Source organism: Medicago sativa, chromosome 4, assembly GCF_051527215.1.
Source record: "Medicago sativa cultivar Bolivia chromosome 4, Bolivia_mono, whole genome shotgun sequence".
In the NCBI taxonomy this organism is placed as follows: Eukaryota; Viridiplantae; Streptophyta; class Magnoliopsida; order Fabales; family Fabaceae; genus Medicago; species Medicago sativa.
The window spans coordinates 27,191,251-27,215,402 of record NC_140752.1 but is presented as its reverse complement, the minus strand read 5'-3'; the positions used below and the strand labels follow the sequence as shown (position 1 = coordinate 27,215,402).

The window sequence follows — 24,152 nt, the reverse complement described above, 5'->3', positions numbered from 1 at the left end:
TTCATGGTCATCTAGTGAAATTCATCCCTAGCATCTTTCTCCAATTAATCTTAATCACTTTACTTTCCGTTATTATCATTATTGCACTAAAAACAAATCTCGTACCTTTTTGTTCAATTAAGTCTTAAATACAATTCGATAGTATAACGCGATCCTCGAGTTTGACACTCGGTATTACCGTTTTAACTTTACTACTTGAACGGTTTCGTACACTTGCGAAATACGCCATCAAGTTTTTGGCGCCGTTGCCGGGGAATGCCAAATCACTATTGAATTTTATTTTCTTAATTGAAATTTCTTGCTCTGCAACAAAATTTTTACTTGCTTTTTATTTTAATTATTGTTCAATCTCTTATTACTTACTATCTGTCTAATCTTGTATGCGAGGCCAGGCCTCAGCTGAACTTCTCTTTGTTCCAGAGATTGAAAAAACTTGCCGAGCCAATCGGAAAGAAGCAAAACTCAGGAAACTCAGAGAAAAGGAAGAAGCGAGTAAAGTGGAGATAGACACGGACGAAGAGGTAGTCGAAGTAAGTGTAGAGATGGAGGGAACACCAGGGCCACAGCCCCAACCTGCAGAAAGACTTCTAGGAGACTATGGGGCCCGTGACAGAAACCGAAACAGGTTGACCATCACAAATCAGCCTGTGACGGTGGACAAGTTTGAAATCAATCCCGGTCTATTGCGGGAGTTGAAGGAGAATCAGTATGCTGGAAAGTACAATGAAGATGCCAACAAGCACTTGAAGAGTTTCTTGATACTCTGTGAGACAGCAAAAGTGCAAGGGCACTCTGAGGAAGCAAAAAGATTGAGACTGTTCCCGTTCACTTTAACTGATGATGCATATGAGTGGTTTGATTCCTTACCGGCTGGTAGCATAACAACTTGGAATGAGATGGAAGACAAGTTCTTGGAGCAATTCTTTCCTACAGCTCTGTTTGTGAGAAGGCGACAAGACATTTCCAGTTTCCAACAGAAAGAGGGAGAGTCCTTGGGAGAAGCTTATAAAAGATACAAGAAGCTACTATCAGCATGTCCCGAGCACAACTTTGATACTACTGTTCAGATGCAGATATCACTATGCCAAAAAAGGGCTTATATAGCGCTTTTTTTGGGCTTAAGATAGCGCTTTTGAAGTGCTATGTAATCTTGCGCTGGTAAAAGTTAAATAGCGCTTTTAACTACTTGAAAAGCGCTATCTAAGGATGCTTTTATATAGCGCTTTTTCCTATTAAGCGCTACCTAAGGGTGCTTTTATATAGTGCTTTTTCCTATTAAACGCTACCTAAGGGTGCTTTCAGATAGCTCTTTTACTACAAAGCGCTATCTAAGATATGTTTTACCTAGCGCTTTTTAGAAATTATAGCCTGTGTTTTACTTTCTTCCAAAATTTGTACCAATATGAAGTGGTATTATTTTAAATTAAAATCTAAATATATTTTATAACGAAATCAAAATCTGGACAAATATTCTAACATTGCAAATAAAATAAATATCTTTTTGGCACGTAATAAATGAAACAAGTATTTTTCCAATCAAACTTTAATATATCATAAAATGTATGGATGTCATATATAGCATAAAGTTACAAATATATAACTAACGACTAAGAATCTACAAATCATTGACTATTTCTAAGTTACACATTAGTTAACTCAAGCATCAAATCTTCTATGGTAGCATATGCAATCTTCCTCGGTCTTCGTCGTCTCAACATTTTCCCCATAATTAACACGCAGATGGAGATCATGATGCACTTTCAAATTTTGGTAGCTCCAATTTCGTCAAGTACACCCAACTTAGACGGAGCTATATAGGTCCCTTTTACATAAGCCTTAGTCCATAAAAAGAAGATATCATTCATCTGCACAAATAAAAGGTAGTCATATCTATAAGGCTAAGATGTGTCCAAAGTACGTCGAAGCAAAGAAAAAATAATTGTCTGAAACGTGGCGTACAAGAGTCATACGAGTGTTGGACAGCGCAAACGCCTAAGCTTAGAGGTGTTTGTGCTTCATCTCGCATAACATAAGCAAACATCACAACCTGCATTTAAAATAATATTAACGAAGGATTATCTGTCACACACAAAAGAACTTAGAAAAACAATCATATTAGAATATACAGTAGTTGATTAACCTCACACTGAAAACGAAAAATAGTAACAAAGAAAAAAGAAAAATAGTAACAAACAAAGAGCACACCATAAGAAATTGTTTGGACACTGGAACATGAACAAGTGTATTCATCCTCAACACAACAAATTGAATCAAATCAAAGGCTTCTTTAACTAAATTTATAAAAGAAGCCGCATCCTAGAAGAAGCAGAGGTGCATACATATAATGCCCAAAAATCATAAAAGTAGGCAAATCCATAATTATAAAAGTAATACCAAATCATCCAAAAATTTATAATTCAAAATGGCATCAGTCTCTACTCAACAACAGTTTTGATATACTTGTATTTATGTGCAACATACATATTATGAACTCTTAAGTACATAATTCTACATATATTAGGTAAAGTATTATCTATCAAAAAAGAAAAAATTATTTGCTAAAGTACTACCTGCACTAATTAGTAATTTCCACTCAAGTATTTATGTAGCTGTTATCGGCTTATCGTAATAGACCCACCAACAGGACACAAAAATACTTCATCCTTTGAGAGCGTGTTGTTGAAACGTGACATGCATTTATGCTAATCTGCTGAGCAATCAATAGTGTTAAATTCTTCAGTCCATCAAAATAGTTATGATAATTACACTTAATTGAAAAAGAAGCGCACCTAAGTCATTTTATTTGTCAGTAAACATGCTCAAGATTCATCTTTATGAGTAGCAAGAATGTAGCACTTAGCTAGCTTCATCCTATTCGATGCCTGGAGCCTGCAACTGGATCCTACATTTGTGTTTGCCACCAATATTGATCGTAGAAACATTAAGATAAACATATCATCTTTACTTTCAAGTCATGGAGGCATGAGTTAGCAAATTATGTAGCTGCATATGCCTACAGGATCAATCAAGCTTTTAGTTAGTCCAAATTTTATTTATACAGCAACTCATGAAAAATTCTACACTAAAAGAAAAAGGTATATATACACCAACTTTTAGTTCTAATTATTAGTATTCTTGTTTGGCATAATAATGTTGCTACTTATTTTGACATATTAATATTGCTACTTTCTCTGAACTAGAGACACCTTAATTCCAGTCCAATGAAAGAAATAGAGTACAAATTATAAGAAACAAGGCTATGATGGAAATTATCTAAATTTTCCTAGTTAAGGGCTCCAATTTTCCAAGTCAAGTCCAATGAAAAAGAAACATGTCTAATGCAAGTGTCTCTTAGTTTAAGTTGTTTTTTTTCTTTTCGAAATAATAATCCAGCTTCTATACTAAATAGGTCAATCATGTGAAAAGATTAAGAATGAATTGAATTGTTAAACCTTAAAATCGTTCTTTTTATGAATGGCCATCTTCAAGTTTTCTCCGATTTTCAAAGGGTTCGGACTCATAAAAGTAACATAGCCACTAACATATTTAACATTTTCATGCAAAACAAATTCTCTAAACTGATTTGTTTTAGCAATATTCAACTCGTGTAAACTGATTTTGCAACTTCTATAGTAAAGTTCAATCTTAAGTCGAGCTTCAAATATCACACAAATCAATAAAACCCAAAACAAAAAATTAGATTGTACTGGGAGGAAAAACCTAAGTTCAATAAACTCAAACTCAAAAATCATATTCAACACAATGAACTTAACCCTATGATAATTTGTAAATAGTATAAGTTTAATTTTGAGTTGAGTTGAAAAAATCGCACAAATCAATTGACCCCACAATGATAAAAAAAAAAATAAACTAACATTTACTTCAATCAATTCAAATTCAAAACCATATCCAACACTAAGAGCTTAACCCTGAGATTAGTTCAACAACAAAAGTTGAAATTAAAGTGAAGCTAAAATCAGTGTTATAAAAAACTTACTTCGCTGTGTTTGTTTGGGTTTGACGACGGCGAAAAGAAACTGATGCGGAGACGGCAAAGGGACACGGAGGAAGGGCCCGAGAGGGACGATGAGAAACTGATAGCGGAGGATGAAGCTAAAAGGGTTTTCTCAGAGAGGATGAATTAAGGATGCGGAGGGGGGGGGGGATTTTCTCGGCAAGGGTACGAGGGAGAAGATCATGAAATTTGGGGGAAGATGATGAAAACTAATTTGGGGATAAAGGGAAAATTTCTCGTTTGAGTTCTGGTTTCAGTATTTATTGACAGTAATTTATTACTTATGTTATTTATTATATTAAATTTATTAAAAAAAGTAAACGATGATTATTTAAAAAAAAGAAAACAAGAATAAGGGGAATCGAATTAAAAAACGATAATTAACAAAAAATATTGGTACCTGGAATCGAACCGGAGACCAATGCCTTGTCCCAAAAAGATTAAGAGGCTTTACCGCTCGGCTGGAACAAACCACTTAATAGATAGTGCTTTTTGTCAATAAATAAACGCTATATTTGCATTACCTGAGATAGCGCTTTCGAGCACGCTATTTAAGGTTGAGAGATACATAGCGCTTTTTATATCAAACGCTGTCTATGTACATTCTCTCAAGTTTTTTCTATATTAAATATTTTTCAATGAACTTACGTTAACGCTTTTAGGAAAAAACGCTATAAACAATAAGTACCATATTTAGCGTTTTTTTGTAAAAGCGCAGCCTAAGGCTTCCTTGTTACCATATATAGCGCTTTAGTGTTGAAAGCGCTATATATTGGGCGCTATTTTTTCCATATTTTGTAGTAGTGTATTCTGTAATGGTCTACGTTTGGCTACTAGACAAGTTCTTGATACAGCTTCTGGTGGTTCCATAAATTTCAAAACCGCCTCTCAAATAATCAAGGTCATTGAAGCTGTTGCACTTAATGAACAAATGGAGATGTATGATAGAACTGGTGGTACAAGGGGAGGACTCATAGATCTGAATCAACTTGAGCTCAAAAATGCTCAAAGCATACTAACTGGTAAGCAGATTCAAGATGCAGTAGCTGCTGAAGTGTCAAAGAAAATGGCAGCACTGAACTTAGCTCAACCCCAAGTTGCTCCGGTGAATCAAATGAACACTGTCAAATGTGATTGGTGCGCTGGCCCTCATTTCACTATGCATTGTGATGTGCCCATGGATGCAACCCAAGTGGAGATGGTGAACTACCTCAGCAGTCAAGGGAACCAGGTTAGAAATAACCCTTTTGCAAATACATATAATCCAGGCTGGAGGAACCATCCAAATTTCTCTTGGAAAAATCAACAAGGTGGTTCTCAAAATCAACAACAAGGGGGTTATCAAGGAGGTTCATCAAACCAAGCACCTAAGAAGGCGGATTGGGAGTTAGCAATTGAAGCAATGGCTACCAACATGAACTCCTTGGCTCAAGAAACCAGAGAGGCTCAAAAGAATACAAGGGCTTCAATCAAAAATCTTGAAACTCAAGTTGGGCAAATTGCTCAACAACTCACACAAAGAGCTCCAGGAACCCTTCCAAGCAACACTGTCATCAATCCAAGGGATCATGAAAATGTGAACATGGTTACTACAAGAAGCATGAAGAGGGATGAATCACTATCATCTCAAGCTAAACATGATGAAGGTAACTCATCTCCTGAACTAATTGAAGTGGAGGTTGAAGTGCGTGATGCCGTTAACACTCATGTTGTCGAAGAGCCAGAAAAGAAAAAGAACGATGATCTTCCAAAGCCACAAATCAAGCTGCCTTATCCTCAAAGGTTGAAGAGAGAAAAAGATGAGAAGTGCTTTGCAAAATTCATCGAGATGTTCAAAAAGCTACAAATCAACATCCCATTTGCTGAAGCTCTCCAACAAATGCCTTCATATGCAAAATTCATGAAGGACATCCTTTCAAGGAAGAGAACAATTGATGATGAAGATGTGATGCTCACCGAACAATGTAGTGCTGTTTTACAAAGAAAAATCCCAAGGAAGCTAAAAGATCCCGGGAGTGTCACTATTCCTTGTACAATTGGGGATAGAACTTTTAAGAAGGCGTTGATTGATCTTGGAGCTAGTGTGAGCTTGATGCCTTTGCCTTTTAAGAAGTTAGGCATCGGAAGAGTAAGAGACACAAGGATGACTCTACAATTTGCAGATAAGTCTTACAAATTTCCCTATGGCATAGTTGAAGATGTTCTTGTGAAAGTTGATAAATTCATCTTCCCGGTAGATTTTGTTGTTCTTGAGATGGAAGAAGATGATGATATTCCTTTGATACTCGGAAGACCGTTCTTGCAAACCGGAAGGTGTTTAATTGATATGGAAGATGGCACTTTAACTTTGAAATTCTTTGATGAGGTGGTGAAGTTGAATGTTCTTAAAGCTATGAAGCACCCCGAAGAAGAAAAATGCTATAGGGTCGACATGATCAAATCCTTTGTGAAAGAAAAACTCCAAAAAGAGATACCAGCCCTACCACTTGAAAGAGTCTTAAGCTTGCCACCGGAAATCACACAAGAAAGTGAGGATCCTAAAGAAGGTGAAGTCTTAGCTATGTTGGAGGCCTCTCCATCCCACAACCGTCGCACCCCTACTAGGTGGGAGGAACTTCATCCTCAAGACGAAGTTGTGGAGAAATCAAAAGAAGCACCGGTAGCTGAACTCAAACAATTACCTTCTCACTTGAAGTATGTGTTCCTTGGTGAGAAAGAGAAGTACCCAGCCATCATTAGTTCTAACTTGAGCAAACTTGAAGAAGAAAAATTGTTAAGGGTGCTTAGAATGTACAAGGGTGCTTTGGGTTGGTCTATTGAGGATTTGAAAGGCATAAGTCCTACTTTCTGCATGCATAAAATATTGATGGAGGATAACTTCAAGCCGGTGGTGCAGCCACAACGAAGACTAAATCCAGCCATGAAAGAGGTGATTAGAAAGGAGGTGGTGAAGTTACTTGAAGCTGGTATCATTTATCCCATTTCTGACAGTTCGTGGGTGAGTCCCGTCCAAGTTGTTCCTAAAAAGGGTGGGACTACCGTGGTTACAAATGAGAAGAATGAACTGATCCCAACACGTACAGTCACCGGGTGGAGAGTTTGTATTGACTACAGAAGGCTGAACACTGCAACCAGGAAGGATCACTTCCCACTACCTTTCATTGATCAAATGCTTGAGAGGTTAGCGGGTCATGAGTACTACTGCTTCTTGGACGGTTACTCCGGGTATAATCAGATTGCGGTGGCACCTGAAGATCAAGAGAAAACTGCTTTCACATGTCCTTATGGGATATTTTCTTACAGGAGGATGCCATTTGGGCTATGCAATGCCCCTGCCACGTTTCAAAGGTGTGTTATGTCCATATTCTCCGATATGCTTGAAAAACATATCGAAGTTTTTATGGACGATTTCTCTGTCTTTGGCTCTTCTTTTGATAATTGTTTGCATAATTTATCTCTTGTATTGGAAAGGTGTCAAAAAGCTAATTTTGTCCTAAACTGGGAAAAATGCCATTTCATGGTGAGAGAGGGAATTGTTTTGGGTCACCGAATCTCCCACAAGGGGATAGAGGTCGACCAAGCTAAAATTGAAGTAATTGAAAAACTCCCTCCTCCCACTAATGAAAAAGGCATTCGAAGCTTTTTAGGCCATGCAGGTTTTTATAGGAGGTTTATCAAAGATTTTTCAAAAATAGCAAAACCCCTCACTAACCTGCTCGTCAAAGACATTCCTTTCCAATTCAATGATGAGTGTTTGAATGCGTTTAACACTTTGAAGAAAAAATTGGTCACTGCCCCTATTGTCATTGCACCTGATTGGTCACTACCTTTTGAAATTATGTGTGATGCAAGTGACATAGCTGTTGGGGCAGTGCTTGGTCAAAGAAAAGATAAGTTGTTGCATGTTATCTATTATGCCAGCCATGTTTTGAATCCGGCACAACTTAATTATGCCACCACTGAAAAAGAACTTATGGCTGTTGTTTATGCTTTTGATAAATTTAGATCTTATTTGTTAGGGTCTAAAGTTATTGTTTACACTGACCATGCTGCACTAAGGTATTTGTTTTCTAAGCAGGAATCTAAGCCAAGGCTACTTAGGTGGATACTTTTGTTACAGGAATTTGATTTAGAGATCCGTGACAAGAAAGGGTCGGAGAACACGGTGGCTGACCATCTTTCTCGCCTGGAGAAGATGGATGAAACAGAGGAGGAGAGGCATATCAAGGACCTCTTTGCTGATGAGCACATCTTAGCTGTTACGATGGTACCGTGGTTCGCGGACTTTGCGAACTACATGGTGGGTAAGATTATTCCTCTTGACTTTAACTCCCAACAACGTAAGAAATTCCTACATGACTGCAAGTCGTATGTGTGGGATGAACCATTTTTGTATAAAAGGGGGGTTGATGGGTTGTTAAGAAGGTGTGTCCCCGAAGATGAACAAGAAAAGGTGTTGTGGCACTGCCATGACTCCAGCTATGGGGGACACTTTAGTGGGGATAGGACTGCTGCAAAGGTCCTACAATCAGGCCTGTTTTGGCCTACTTTGTTCAAAGATGCCTTCACCTATGTTAAGAAATGTGACCGCTGCCAACGCACAGGAAATATTTCAAAAAGAAACGAGATGCCACAAAATCCTGTGTTAGAAGTGGAAATCTTTGATGTATGGGGAATTGATTTCATGGGACCATTCCCATCCTCATGCTCAAAGATGTACATTTTGGTGGCAGTGGACTATGTTTCTAAGTGGGTAGAAGCAATGGCCACGCAAACCAATGATGCTCAAGTAGTGGTTGCCTTTCTTAAGAAAAATATTTTTTCACGCTTTGGGGTACCTAGAGCGTTAATTAGTGATGAAGGCACCCACTTCCTCAATCGAAAGATGGAGGCGTTGTTGAAAAAGTACAATGTGCATCATCGGATTGCCACACCGTATCACCCTCAAACAAGTGGCCAGGTGGAAGTATCAAATAGGCAAATCAAGCAAATTCTTGAAAAAACAGTGAACTCGTCCCGAAAGGATTGGTCACTAAAGCTTGATGATGCCTTGTGGGCATATAGAACAGCATTCAAAACTCCGATAGGTATGTCTCCTTTTCAAATTGTCTATGGAAAATCTTGTCACTTACCTTTGGAACTTGAACACAAAGCATTATGGGCCACCAAATTCCTGAATTTTGATCTTACCAAAGCAGGTGAATCCAGAATTCTTCAACTTCATGAGTTGGATGAATTCCGGAATTACGCTTATGAAAATGCCAAAATTTTTAAAGAAAAAACAAAGAAATGGCATGATAAAAAGATTCAAAATAGGGAATTTTGGGAAGGGCAATTGGTTTTACTTTTTAATTCCAGGTTGAGACTGTTTCCTGGGAAGCTGAAATCAAGATGGTCCGGTCCATTTAAAGTGGTGAAAGCTTATCCCTACGGTGCCATTGAGGTGAAGGATCCAGACTCTGATAGAACTTTCAAAGTGAATGGGCAGAGACTCAAACCATACTATGGGGGAGAGTCAGAGCGTCCAACTGAGTCTATCCCGCTGCACTCCACTTGAAGGAAGAAAAGTGGACCGTCAAGCTTAGGACGTTAAACCAGCGCTGAGTGGGAGGCAACCCACTGGTTTCGAACAGGTATAATTTTTACATTTATGTTCAAAAAAAAAAAAAAAAGAAGGGTGGAAATCGGCGGCCGATCCTCCTATATCGGGGCCCGATTTTGCTCAAAAAAATTTTCCCCTTCCTCACGGTAATTTTCGGCGCCCGATATGCTGCCCATCGGCGGCCGATTTTTGTTCTATCAATGGCCGATTTTCGGCCTGCTATAAGGGTACCTATTCTTCATTCCTTCATTCCCAACTTCCATAAGCAAAGTTATGCTGCCCAACTTCCTCTAGGTACCGAAAATCAACCTCTCCATCTTCATCTTCACCATTCAAACCAACCCAAACCTCAAATCTTCATTCAATCTTCATCTTCAACATTCATACACCTTTCACAAACCTACACAATTTCATCTCTAACCTCACAAATTCATAACCCACTACCCATAACCTTCAAAAATCATACATAAACCACAAATCCATCACAAATCATTATCAACATCAAACCCACAAACATTTTACCAACAAATTCAACCCAAATTCCATCAATTTCATCAAACCCTAACTCTATCCCCAATTTCATATCCTAAATTCACATACCCATTTCCCAATTCAAACAACAACTATGGCCAAAAATAAAAACCAAGCTCAAGAACCCACCACAAAGAGAACTAGAGGAAAAAGATCTACCGGAACTTCTTCTCAACAACCACCTAGCCCACCACAACCTCAACCACCCATCCAACCACCATACCAAAGGTTTGTTTCGGAGATTGCGGAGGAAAGATATAATTTGATTAAGAAGAGGGGTTTCAACAAAGAAAGGGGTATTGCTATGGATAAGTTAACAAAACACCCTGTTTTTGTGTGGCAAATTGAAGCTAGAAAGTGGGAAGGAATTGTGAACATGGTAACCGAGGAAAGTAATGCGAGCATTGCCTTAGAATTCTTGGCAAATGCATTTGTTCAGAAAAATGGGTACACTTATGTGCGTGGGAAGAAGGTTAGTTATTGTAAGAGGAACATTCAGAGAGTGCTGGGTTTGAGGGACGTGGAGAAGTGTGATGTTGAGTATCGGAAGCAGGTCTATAGTACTTTCCGAAGTCGAAGTGATTGGGATGGGTTGCTTGAAGGGTTGATGAGAGACGGGAAGGGATGGATATGACCGGTGGTTAGACCTCAGAGGATTAACACTGTTGATTTGCTGCCAGAGTACAAGGCGTGGGCTTCGTTTATCTTGACTGTCATTGAGCAAACTTCGTCAACAGCTGAGATGATACGAGACCGGGTAATTATTTTACTTGCTATGATTGCTGATGATGAGATAGATGTTGCTGGATTGATGACTGATAGTTTGTGGAAGCTGATTAGTACTGATAAGAATACTTTAGGACATTGTTGTTTGATTAATAGACTATGTCAGGAAGCTCAGGTTCCGGTCGAACCCACTGATGTGTATGTGAGGTCTTTGAGGCCTATATCTGATCCTGTGTTAGAAGGCTTTGAGAAAGAACAGGAAGCTTATGATCGGAAGTTTAGGGAGGCGGAAGAGCATCAGGCTATGGAGCAGGATCACATCCCACAGGTGCCTCCACAACAGGTGCCACTACCACAGATGCAGCAGCAGGGTCTTCCACCTTATTTCATGGAGTATACCTATGCCATGGCCAACTGGGCCCAAGACATTTCTTCCAGAGATAGGATGCCGCCACCAGCATTCCCTCAGCCTTTCTACGAGGCAGCTGAGCATTACCGCCAGAGTGCTACTGCAAGAACTAATGCTTATGACAGGTTTGCTAGCCCACTAGAGATGGAGAACTATTTTGCTGAAGAGAGGCAGCGGGGACTCAGAGCGGAGGAGCGAATTAGAGCGGAGTACTTTTGGATTCAAGCTGAGAGGAATCCGGGGGCAGACTCACAGCCTCTCTACTATCCATTTCCACCTTCAGGACCAGGAGGGTCCTCAGGAGCACGACAGTGATTTGGGCACCTTGTCTAGCCCAAACAGTTACTATTTTATCGCTTTCAGTATTTCTATTTTTGTTATGTCATTTAGTACTTTGTTTCAGTTGTATTTTGATTTGAACTTGACTAGTGTCCCTTATTTGTACTTGTTCTTGAACTTGTTTATTATCAACGAATTTGTTTGTTTCAGGTGACCTATTCCAGTTTAGTAACAGTGAGTTGATGAAATGATATTCTGAAAGTTCAAACGGAGGAGTGACTTGGTTTTTAAAGGCGAAGTGTACGGCGTTGCTAGGTAGTCACAACTCCCAGAAATCTCAGCCATAAGGTTCATTGCCAAACTTTGTTTTTCAATTTACTTATATGATAGATTAGATTTCCATGCAACTACATTTCTAGAACTTGCATTGTTTCTCTACTGTTGATTGGTCTTTGTCATTTACACACTGAGGCAAAAGTGCTTGGTCCTGTGAGCCTTTTTGAAGCCTACCATATTTTGTTTACTTTTGCTTTATCCATTTGAAGCCAATTTGAGCCAGTAGGTTTAGAACTTTTTGTTCGGTGACAAACTACAAATGAAGCCTAGAGCCTTTTAGGATGATTAACCCGAAATTTTAATTTTGAGTTAGGCTATGTAGAATGTTGCTAAATGATAAGTTTGGGGTTGCCTTTGGAATTTGCAACCCAATAAGTTTGGGGTGGGGGTACTAGAGAACAAGAAAGAAAGAAAAAGGATGAAAAAAAATACACACAAAATGGTGTATCGAAAAAAGAAAAATTTTGAAAAAAAAAATTTGAAAAGAAAAAAAAAAGATGAAAAGTGAAAAAGGGACACACAATGCTATATCCGAGTGAACTTCAAACTCGAAGTGTCCCAAGTTTTGAAAATGTTCTCTAGGTATCTAAAATTTTGGGAATTGGGGGATTGAATTTTGTTTATCACTTGTAGGAATGCCTAACTCAAATTTTGTGTAGCCTACTTATCCAAATATATCCCACCTTTTACCTAAGCCCCGTTACAACCCTAAAGACCTCAAAAGTGTGTAATGACTTTGACTTTGATTGATGTTTAGAAACTTTTCAAGCGTATGGTAATATGTAGACCTGCATGTCGACTGGTAGAACCCTATTTCATATGTTTGCGTGGAGTTGTGAATCGGTGGATGCGAACAAGTCAAACTAGCTCATCTTTAGCTAGAGGAGATTGAACTTTTGGGTACTATCATTTCATCAGGTACCTGTTATTTTACTGTCGTTTGTCACTGTTGCAAGTAAATTCCTTGAGGACAAGGAATAGTTCAAGTTTGGGGTTGTGATGACACTCTGTCATCCTAGTCTTTCTTAGGCATTTTTATGTCATATTGGGTCATATTCATTGCAATGCATGGAGTTACAAGCTACAAAAGGAAAGAAAATGAAGATTTTGAAAACTGAAAATCGGCCACCGATTTTTGCTGCAGTTTTAGGCCATCAGCTTCGAAAAAAATCGGCCACCGATAAGAGAAAATCGGCCACCGATTTTGGCACTTCTGGCACGCGTTTTGGAAAATCGGCCACCGATTTCTGGAGCACGGTGGCCGATTTTTAGCTTCTTATAAATAGAAAAGAGGTGTTTCTGAAAAAGGATCACGATTTTTGGAGATCAAAAGGCCTAGAAACACATAGGAGAGCGATTTGGAGCAACTTGGAACATCATTGAAGGAGTTTTAACAAGGTTTATTCATGAATTCATCTTGTAACTCTTCTTTTATTGTGTATTGCTCAATTATGTGTAACTAAACCCTCCATTGTTGGGGATGAATAGACCTAGATGAACATGTTTGTTATGACCTAGTTTATTTTATTGATTGAAATTCACATGATTGTTTCTCTTATTTCCGTTCTTAATGCTTTTTATTGTGTCGGCCGCCTTTAAATTGATTTACGGTTTATTTTGTGATACGGAAGTGGAATTGATAAATGCTTTGAAATAAGAGATCCTTGCCTTTGTAATCTAGGAATAGATACAAACCCTTGGAATCATTAAGAGAATTCTTGTTCGTTAATGCTTAACCCTAATCTTCAAAGTCACTAAGGAATTAGGTCTTTAGTTTAGGTTTAAAGTTTTTGTCACTAAGGAATTAGGGCAAGAATAAATTAGATAATTCGGTAACAATCATATGAGTCGATTCAATAGTTGAGACTAAGTTATTAGCGTTTCATGGTCATCTAGTGAAATTCATCCCTAGCATCTTTCTCCAATTAATCTTAATCACTTTACTTTCCGTTATTATCATTATTGCACTAAAAACAAATCTCGTACCTTTTTGTTCAATTAAGTCTTAAATACAATTCGATAGTATAACGCGATCCTCGAGTTCGACACTCGGTCTTACCGTTTTAACTTTACTACTTGAACGGTTTCGTACACTTGCGAAATACGCCATCAAGTACCCCGTGTCTATCAGACAGTTCACCGTGAAATTTTACAGAAAAGAAAGCACATACATATTAGCATCCATTCATTTACCATTTTGTAACCTTGGTTCGCCAATAATGGGGATGGAATGACCCGTACCTACGCACCACCACACGGCACCACAAACAATGAACCGTGCTCAGGAGATACTACGCCAAACATAACTCGGATTGCGTCAGTACAACCATTCTAATAACTGAGAAAAAAGTTAAACCGACATCAATTTTAGCAAATACTTACATGTTTGAAAGTATGTCAAGTTATTAAAAAATTTCATCTACTAACTTGCTTCTTTAGAGGTTAAAGCCAGCTCAATAGGGACAGTTAACGATGAAAGGGAAGTTAAGACATGAGGTAACCGCTGAGCAGTTGTCCGAGAAGTGTGTGTGTGTGTGCGCGCGTGTGGCCGTGGGTGGGGGGGGGGGGGGGGGGGGGGGGGGGGGATTGGAAGAGGAATGCGGGAACACTTTTTACAAACATAGAAAATAAATCCCCCTTGATAGGAACGACACCACCAATGGTGGGAACGATCATATTTGCTGCAAGTACATAAAGTTTAAGAGATATGTTTGACGATTTAAAATAATTAGAGATTATTTTAATCGATGCTAACAATTTCGAAGAACAATTTTTCTCTGAGTTATGATATTTGAACAACCATTTTTGTAACAACTTATGGACACCCAAAGATATACAAATACAAAGAAATATAGACATTGGTACGAAAACCAAAATAATATATATATATATATATATAGATGTCCCAAAATAGTTGTAAAAGTATCATGTCTCTTTTTCTATTTACTTAGTTTTATTGTGTGTCAATTACGGAAATATAACAATGACTTGGTAGTTGAGATAGAAGAGTTAAGAATTGAAGTTTTAAGCAAATACTTCGATCCCCATCTTCAACATTAAAAACTAACAACAGTAATATTGACTGATTGAAGGGAAAAAAAAAAGAGTTAGTCAAGTGGATAATTAGAAGGAATGTATTTTGCAGACATTTTTTTTAAATTGTATTAATGGACCAAATTAGGTGTTACTTTTTTTTCTATTAATGTCAAATAGAAATAATTGGGTGCACAACTTATTTTCTTGCTTGTCAAAAAAAAAAAAAAAAAAAAACTTATTTTCTTGAGACACTTAATTTTTTGCACTTTCTTTATTGGAATTAAAAAATAGGTTTTCACTAAAATATTTGAGATAGACAACCAATTTCAAAATATTTAATTTGAAAGCAAACACATACCAAATACCTCCCTCCCTTATCTTCTATATAAACCATCACCTTGCAACACTTATACTCACCAAGCAAAACAAAAGAAAACACAAATTATATTTTGTATCTCAATTCTTTCCCTAGAGAAACAATGGCAAGCTTGAGAGTTACAATTGTGGTTGCAATTATGTGCATGGTGGTGGTTAGTGCACCAATAGCAGAGGCAGCCACATGCGGTCAACTAGTTGATAGCCTTATTCCATGCATTACTTATCTTCAAGGAGGTGCTGGTCCATCTCCACAGTGCTGTGCTGGAGTAAGGAAACTTAACGCCGCCGCCAACACTGGCCCGGCTCGCAAGGCTGCTTGCAACTGCTTGAAAAGTGCTGCTGGTACCATTGCTCGTTTGAATAACAACCAAGCTGCTGCTCTCCCTGGCAAATGTGGTGTTAAAATTCCCTATAAGTTTAGCACTTCTACCAACTGTAATAGGTATGTTTTATATCTCACTCCCTAATTATATATATAACTCTTAAAGATTTCTAGGATTCAAACCTGGAAACAAATATAAACAATACCTTAAAAAAAAAGGTAAAATGAAATGAAACAAAATGATGTTGAAGCAGAAAATCAATTTATAATGGAATGAGAAAAAAACTTTTATTTCATATCATATTCTGAAACTGAACATGTGTCCTCCAAACTAAGATGATGACAAAAATTAAGTGAGACATTGAAATTGAAATGATAATTGGAGGAGGTCAAATATGTGTCATTTATTTTTTTGGTATAATATATGTACATGTGTCATTTTAATTAGGTATTATTATAACAGGTTTTTTTTTAACTAAAAGGTATGAAAAAAAAAGAGTTGAAGCTTTATAAAATAAGTGGAAACAAATTATGATTGACTTATGCAATTTTGGACAGCCATCAAAATGAAAGTAATACTATAAAATTAATAAATAAAATTATAAAATAATCTCAATTTTCATTTGACATGTGCTTTATTTTTTTTTTTTTTTGAAGAAACTTGTGCTTTATTTTTTATTCATATATATTAGCCCTTCCTGAGCATATAGATGTTTCTTTTATTTTTTTTCTCTCATATTTTAAATTAAAAATCATATATAACTTAATTTGCTTGTTTCCTGCTGTATTGCAGCATCAAGTTCTAAAGAGTGTGAATGTGTGAAAGAAAGAAGAAGATAGCATGGCACTTCTTTCTACTGCAGTATTACCAGCACTAGCTGTAGAATTTACTAGTGAGAATAAAGGAATGGCTATGAGGGCTCCACCTCTGCGAGTTTCCTCTTGTTTCAGACTTATAATTTGCATATGTAATAAAGACCTTTGATATATACTATTCCATGCTCTTTAAAAAAAATAAATACTATTCCATGCTACTTTTTAATATGATATGGGCTTAAAATTTTTAATTTTTCCATAAAAAACTTCAATAAAAATACTAATCCACATCAGCACCTTCTAAATATGATATGGACCATATGAAGAATTTTGCCTAAATTTTATGGATGTATTTATTATTGACATATATCTGTATTCATAATTCAAAGTCCCATCTGGGAAGCATAATTATTAGAATTGCATTATTTTTACAAATATCAATTTCATACACTTATATGTAATTATCTATTCACAATATTAAATACTGATTGCAACATGTAACGACTTAGTATTGAGAAGATTTATATTTGTATGTAACAAAACTAACTATATTTGTATGAAAGTGATGTGTTAATAACTTGCTAGTTAAGGAATCAATCAACCTCTATCAACCAGCTAGAAATTCAACTTAGTCAATTGATAAGGGATAGTTATTGACACTAAGGACAGATATATGTAGCTAACCAAATATGACATTGAAAATTATAGCTCAACCAACTAACTTCAATGTAGATTATACAAGGGGTGGGGGCCAGTTATTAACTCAAATGAGAATAGAATTAAACAACAAACTATTTACTCAATTCACTACAGGACTGTAATAATCTAAAAAAAAAAAAAAAATCTAAAATGTACACGTGTTGCGCACGGCAGTGCGACAAAACCAACTTCGTTTATTTTCTTTCTCTATATATTAGGTTTTGATATTGAACCTAACTCATTCTTACAAAATCGGCTTGTAAGGCGAGGGGTGCCACTCTTTCTTTTGAATGAATAGGTTATAGATAGATAGATAGATATCGATAGCATTACAGACCTTACTGAAGTGGAGACATCAATACTGTCTAAATGTCAGATTAAGGCGACCGGGACAAAGGCAAGTATCTCGAACCAATTCCTCTGGTGCTGAATTTTGTATGATAGATGAGACACCATGGTAGACATGTCGCGATTCTCCACCAAATATTAGCACATCTCCTGATTCTAGAAGTACATTTTCTGCCTTCTTAACATTCCTTTGATCACTGTAAAGAAATTCTGCTGAATCACCAATAGAGAAAGAAACTACCGGCAATCCTTTATGAAGACTTTCTCTACTTTCATCGCGATCCTGCATCAAGTAGTTTAAAAATGGAAGCGGATCAAAAAGTAAATAACTAGCAGCAAAATGAGCGACTTGAAGATTTCAGCAAAAACTTGTGCATGCTATTGGAAAGTCACACAAGGCTTGGAGCGTATGCTTTCAGAAAATGTTTTTCACTTTAAGCGACAAGACTGATACTTATTAATCTATTTCATGTTTTCAAAGATTCGTACACGAATATATTTGACTACTTCAAATATGGTCATTGACATCAAATACTTGGTCCTAAATACATTATAAACTCATTCTCATTTTTTAATTTTCTCCACAACATGTTCTTTTTAGTGTTATAATTTCAAGTATCTCAGATTAAGTCAACAATATACAAATATTTCAGGAATTCTTTCTATCTGATATAAAAAAATGCCAAACATTAAAGTAGTGTAGCTGACCTGATGAAGACCAAGCCTTCCATTGGTTAGATAAAAATTTACAATGCATATATCAGGAGTCATTGAAGGTAGTATATCCTCTACAGATTCCTGATTAATTAGATTATGTGCTGCTTGTATACATCTTATAACTAACTTAGTAAAGTTATGGGGAATACTTGGTGGCTTGCTACCATCAATTACCCTTTTATATCCATATTTTCTTGTTTGAGGATCCCAATCCATACCAAGACACATCATCTTCAATTGAAGTTTTGCTCCATCTCCATAACCTGGTTGATAGAATCCTCCAGGACCAAGACCAAGATCGCGGCATTTTTTCACTATTTCCACCTAAAATTGTCAGAAAAAATGTGGTCAAATAATAAATTTAGTTCATGAAATTATTAATATTTCAAAATAGTCATTGAAATTGGAAATATCTGATCACATTAGTTCTTTTGGATCAGTTAGTTCAGTCTCTGAAATAAACTGTCAGGGGTTGATGTAATTGTGAATTTTCAAACCCCCAGGGATCGGCCTGGTGGTGTAAGGCTTGACACTTAGGAGTGTGCTCCTCTGCTGGTCTCAAGTTTGAATCATCCAGATGCTAACAATTCCTATGTTGGCCAGTCCATACATAGCTTTGCTTTGGTTTCAATAGCCCCCCGCTAGTGGGCAGTGGGATTGGTCTCCTTGATTAGTCAGTCCTTGGACCGGATATAGATTCCCAATTTCTTTTTTTTAGAATTTTCAAATTCACGAAACATTTTAAATTTCGTTAGTTTCAACGATCAAGTTGACTGTGCCTACAATTTTACGGATTAAATTGGTGATTCACTCAAAGGACATTGCTTGAATCCTAAATATTATATCTTATACACAGTGTAGACTAATTATGAAATATGTCTCCTCCTATAATGTCCTAGTACTCCTAGCCTTTAAGATACATAATAAAATTCAATTTCAACTTTTGCATTCTGAACAATCAGGTAAAGTCAAGTACCTGTTCTTCATGTGTTAAGTGATGTTTCAAGAGAACCATCCCAGGCCTCAGTATTCCTTCATTTGTTTCTTTATTTGTTCCTCCATCCTGCATCTCAAATTCAATGCAGCTGTCCTTGTTCTTTTCAAGCAGCGTAGCTCCTGTTAAACCAGAATTTCTTATACCGCGAAAGCAGATGTCAAAGTTGATTTTTCTGTTCCTGTTATTATACAGTCTATTGGCTGATGCAGCATTGTCCTTCTTCCAAAACTGACCTTGTTGATGTGATTCACGGTGGCTTTTGAACTCTTTAGTCACTGACAATGTCTTTGTTGTTGATATATTACTATCACTATCATCAAAACTGGAACAAAAACTAGATTTACTAGACTTATTCTCTTTTCTCGGTCCCAATCCTAAATCAACGCGAATTTTCCTCTTGAATTTGCTTTGTTCAGAAACATTACTAGATGGTTGTGGGGAAGGTAAATGCTCACAACTAGATATCGACTCATAGACTGAATTTTTCTTTGTATTTTTATCCAACGATATAAAATATTTTTCATTGTCCTGAGAAACATCTGATAATATATTATCACGCCTAACCTGAACATAAACAAATGTAAAGAATTACCGTTAGCATGAAGTGTAATCTTTGGTGTAGCACAGAAAGCCTAATATAAATATTATTGAATCCTGCAGGTCATAGCCAAATTAAGGAAAAATGCAGAGTCACATTATAACTTACATGCAAAAGTTAATACCAAATACACAGAAAATAACAAATATTTCTAATTTGTTTTTCCGATACATGTAGCTATAAATCGTAATTAGAAGTTAGTTACAATCACATGAATTTAGTTACATGATTAGCAAAGGCTAAGACTCCAATAAATGTCTAGCCATGTACACTATTCGACTTAGAGTATTGATCAATGAATTCTTTTAAGTCTTCCCTTCGTTGTCCTCTAGTTCTTTGGTTCATAACATGATATCAGATTAATTTTTTTCTCTGCATTACTGTAGTCCTTCGCCTTTGTAATCATGTCTTGCCACACCAATAATGAGTTCCAAGGTTTATGCAAAGAACATGAAAGCTATAGACCTGTTTCTGAATATAAATGTTCTATTAAATGAACTTGTGCGTCATTCTGTGATCCTTTGAAACTTTGCGAGGAAAATTATGTCATCAGATTCGTCATGGCATATAACGACCACTTTGCTACACTGAGGTCTCAGGTTATACTAATGGAACCTTTTCCTTTCATGAATGAAGTTTTCTCTATAATGTTTTAACACGAGACAATATTCTTAGCACATATTGAAGTTGTTAACTACATCATCAAGTTTCCCCAACTTTACTACTCACCAAAGTTCCACTCATCAATATAGTCCACAATGCCTTGGCAGTATACTTAATAATATCTGTAGTTACATATCTGTATCCGGCTTCAATTTCAGTTCAACCATCTTGGTTTTCTACCTTTCATACCTTCGCCTTAAATCAACCAGTGTTGTCAATCTCAGATCATTGAAAATAGCAGTTTATTCAAATTTTGTTACGCTACAATGTTGGTATAGTCACTATTTTACAATGTTTTGCACTAAATAGCATGTTGCTGAAGAATATCGATTCGTCTACACTATAGCCGCTATTTGACAATACTGACAGCAATTATCCCTACTCCCTTTACATCTATTGTGACTCTATCCGCAACCAATTCAAACCAACCAGACCCTGCAGCCACCTCATCGCCCCAAGCAGAAACAGATATTGTTGCAAAACTAATGTAACCATCATAATCCACATGAACAATTTTTTGTAAAACAGAAACACATATTGTTTCAAAAATGTATAACAGTAATACTAATCATTCACAACTAAAACTCACATACTATCATAGTAGTCAATAGCGGCCAATAGCGCCGCTATAGAGGCCGCGCGGTGCGGTGCCGGAGCACTACGCAACAAGCCGTAGCGTTGCGGTGTGAGATAGCGGCGCTATAGCGTGCAGTCGAGTAAAATTTCAAACATACCATTAAACAACCATGTAGGTAAATGCAATCAAACATAAAAACTAAAATGAGATAAGCTACAAAAGAATTAAAAACAAAACAAAAAAAAAAAAAAAAACTCATCAACATTACTAAATAACCACATAGCAAATCAGCATTTTAGTTCTCAAAATAGTAAAGCTCACAAAATTTAATCCCCAAATTTATAAATTCGCAAAATTTTGTCATTTTGTAAATTTAAAGATTAAATGAGTAAACCACGAAATTAGTCCCTAACTTTGTATGACACTCTCATTATGAATATTTCAAAATGGTCCTCGACTCTATTAAACTGTTGGGTTGTTCCTTATAATTAGGTCGCTGTAATTTAACAGCTTGCTATTGGTAGCCCCTATTTGGGTTGGTCTGGTGGTATTATGGGACCTAAGGGTGTGCTCTTCCCGGAAGTATCAGGTTTGGAAGATCAAAATAACTATTGATAACCCATTTGGGGTTGGCTTAGTGGTTAGCTTGGGATCTTAGAGTTTGCTCGGTCTCAGATTCGATTCCCTCTGGTGCCAATTTCGGTGGGCTAAGTCCATACAGAGCTTGCTCCACTTAAAACGGGCCCCCGAAAGTGGGCGGTGGGATTGGTCCCCTCGGATTAGTCGGTCCTTGAATTGGTTACCGAGCTTTTAAAAAAAAAAATAACGATTGATGAGTAAAAGTAGAGGAGACATACATTTGCATTTGCATTATCAACGTTTCCACCTCGTGACACTGATTCTGTTGGTGATGACGTGGCACTGTTGTTGTTGTTTGTTTCACCCATCAAGAAACGGAGGTAAAAACGGTGATTTAATAAGAACAGAGGAGAATGAAACGATCGTCGTGAAGAAAGCATGACGATGGCTGAGATTATTGATTAGTGGTAACGAGAGATCAAAGTCATAATATAATAATATTAATAAGTGAGTTAATTACTCTACCTTGGTTCAATGAAACGAGGAAGGAACAATGTTTGAGACGAGGGTTAATGTGATGCTAGCGGCCAAACAGACTTTTTAAGTGTCGTTCTAATGCGGATTTTTCGTTTTTATGTATAACTGTGTTTTGGTATTTTAAAGGTATCAATTATCAACTACATCCTTTGTCAATTACTCTTTTTTTTTTTTCTTTAATAAAACTAATTAATGATATAAATTTGAAAAACTCTTTTTTTTTTCCTTCAATAAAACTAATTAATGATATAAATTTGAAAAACTAAAGTTTGTTTATTTTCTTTTAAACAAAGTTTGTTTTTTTTTTTTTAAACAAAGTTTGTTTATTGTTATCTTAAAATTTAAACAAAATTTTGTTATCTATAATAATAGTTTATAGATAAATTATTATTATTATAGATAATAGCTTAAAAGGGAACGGAGGAGTACATTATTACAGCTCATATGTTATTACTAGCTCATTAAAGTGTAATAAACTATTACTAGGACCATAGTGTAAAAGAAGAGTTTTACATTGTAATAAATTACAACCGTTAATATGAGATTGAAGGTTCAGCCCTACATATCAGTTTTTAACACAGTTAAACGATATTGATCATTGATCTAAATCAAACGATTGAGATGAGTAACTGTATCATGTAGTTATAGAACCAGATCAAACTCGCCAATGTGATTGTGAGTGAACGAACAAATGAGGGGGATAATGACGGAGCATCATATGATATTTTTTGCTATGCTTTTAGTACTTTTCTTTGCATTTAAAGACAAAAGGATTAGAGTTAAAGGAGTTGTCAATGATTTGAGAAGCATATTGTATTGTTCTCACTCGAGTCGTTGTAATTTACTTTTATCCTAAATCATGCAACTTCATAAGTGTTTCGAGTGTTTTGTAGTGAGAAATCATGTAAATCGACAAACCAAGACATCACATGAAGGATCGAGGATATGAAAATTGAAGATCAATGGTTCTTAGAATGTTTATGAAGACAATACAAAGTGAAGAAAATTCATTTCAAGTTCCTAAGAATTTCATGACAGAAGAACGATCGAAAACGAGTCGAAAATGCAAGAATTCGCACATGAGGGGCTGCCTCATGCGCCACAGCTCATGGGACGGTGTTTGCCACTTCCTCATGCACATCTTACGCCCAGGGATGCGCAGTTGCGCTTTTCTGTAGGTTAAAATAACTCGATGCTTGTTTTTCAAGCTGGATCGGTGGAAAAGCCCAGTTTTCTTCTCTTAAACCCTAAATAAATCATATGCTATAAATAGAAATTCTTGCACACATTCTTATTCATTCATAAGGCTAACGGTTCAATGCAAGGATCAAACATCAAAGTCCATGGCAGAGGATCTTCATCCTCCTCTGTTCTCTCTAGGGTATGTAACAACCCGATTTTCGTTAGATTTATTTTAATTGTTTTTATATGTGTTTATACGTGCTTATACGTGATTAATTGTCTCTGTGTGTATTTTGGTTGGGATTATTAGAATTCGATATTAGAAGGGTATTTTAGACATTTTAGACTTAGAGGTATTTTGGTCATTGTGTGAGCAAGGGTAAATTAGTAATATCATGATGAGGATTATTTTTAGTGTTTCGAGTGGGAACCATTATATTTACTAAGTTACTAGTGGGTCGTGGTAATTAGTGGTGAGCCGGTAAATGTTCGATAACTTTTTACCGTAAGTGAGTAAGACTTTGTGGTTTAGTTATTTAGAGGTCTTAGGCCCATTAAAACTTTTTAAGGGTTAAGCCCATTAGTGTGGACACTATTTAAGCTTTAGTCTTTGTAGAAAAATAGGGTTCACATTCATTTTGTAAGAATTGGAGAGAGGTAGAGAGAGAAAGAGCAAGAGGAAGAAAGAAGAGGGTTAGAAGAGGAATCTTGAAGAATCAAGAGGTGATAGAGATTCTAGGAGCTAAATTGAAGCTTTTGTTAGGATTATTACCAATTGAGGTAAGGGAGTTAGATTTCATTCATA

The 24,152-nt window shown here is 36.5% G+C and overlaps 3 protein-coding genes and 1 long non-coding RNA gene across 6 annotated transcripts; 2 read left to right on the top strand and 2 right to left on the bottom strand.

Moving 5' to 3' along the window:
• The first annotated feature begins 319 nt into the window (after positions 1 to 319).
• LOC146927411 (uncharacterized) lies at positions 320 to 9,572 on the top strand. Its single transcript, XM_085707072.1, has 4 exons — positions 320 to 1,069; positions 4,817 to 6,566; positions 6,945 to 9,241; positions 9,374 to 9,572. Exons 1-4 carry the CDS (start codon positions 381 to 383, stop codon positions 9,570 to 9,572), a joined length of 4,935 nt encoding a protein of 1,644 aa, XP_085563198.1. The 5' UTR covers positions 320 to 380.
• Positions 1,528 to 4,252, bottom strand: LOC146927412 (uncharacterized). Of its 2 annotated transcripts, none has more exons than XR_015005664.1 (5): positions 3,998 to 4,252; positions 2,790 to 3,013; positions 2,571 to 2,710; positions 1,960 to 2,047; positions 1,528 to 1,865 (listed from the first exon to the last, which is right to left on the bottom strand). It is a non-coding gene; the product is annotated as an uncharacterized LOC146927412 (long non-coding RNA). The 2 variants fall into 2 exon arrangements; XR_015005663.1 differs by having other exon boundaries at positions 2,571 to 2,707; positions 3,998 to 4,247.
• Positions 9,573 to 15,349: 5,777 nt separating the features above from the next.
• Positions 15,350 to 16,673, top strand: LOC146927410 (non-specific lipid-transfer protein 4-like). Its single transcript, XM_085700681.1, has 2 exons — positions 15,350 to 15,754; positions 16,428 to 16,673. The coding sequence occupies exons 1-2, from the start codon at positions 15,414 to 15,416 to the stop codon at positions 16,438 to 16,440; spliced, it is 354 nt and encodes a 117-aa protein (XP_085556807.1). The 5' UTR covers positions 15,350 to 15,413; the 3' UTR covers positions 16,441 to 16,673.
• Positions 16,674 to 17,124: 451 nt separating this feature from the next.
• Positions 17,125 to 22,196, bottom strand: LOC146927409 (DNA N(6)-methyladenine demethylase ALKBH1D-like). Of its 2 annotated transcripts, none has more exons than XM_085700678.1 (4): positions 21,907 to 22,196; positions 19,191 to 19,775; positions 18,206 to 18,538; positions 17,125 to 17,780 (listed from the first exon to the last, which is right to left on the bottom strand). In XM_085700678.1, exons 1-4 carry the CDS (start codon positions 22,066 to 22,068, stop codon positions 17,505 to 17,507), a joined length of 1,356 nt encoding a protein of 451 aa, XP_085556804.1. In that variant the 5' UTR covers positions 22,069 to 22,196; the 3' UTR covers positions 17,125 to 17,504. The 2 variants fall into 2 exon arrangements, with proteins under 2 accessions (XP_085556804.1, XP_085556805.1); XM_085700679.1 differs by having other exon boundaries at positions 18,389 to 18,538.
• Positions 22,197 to 24,152: the final 1,956 nt, after the last annotated feature.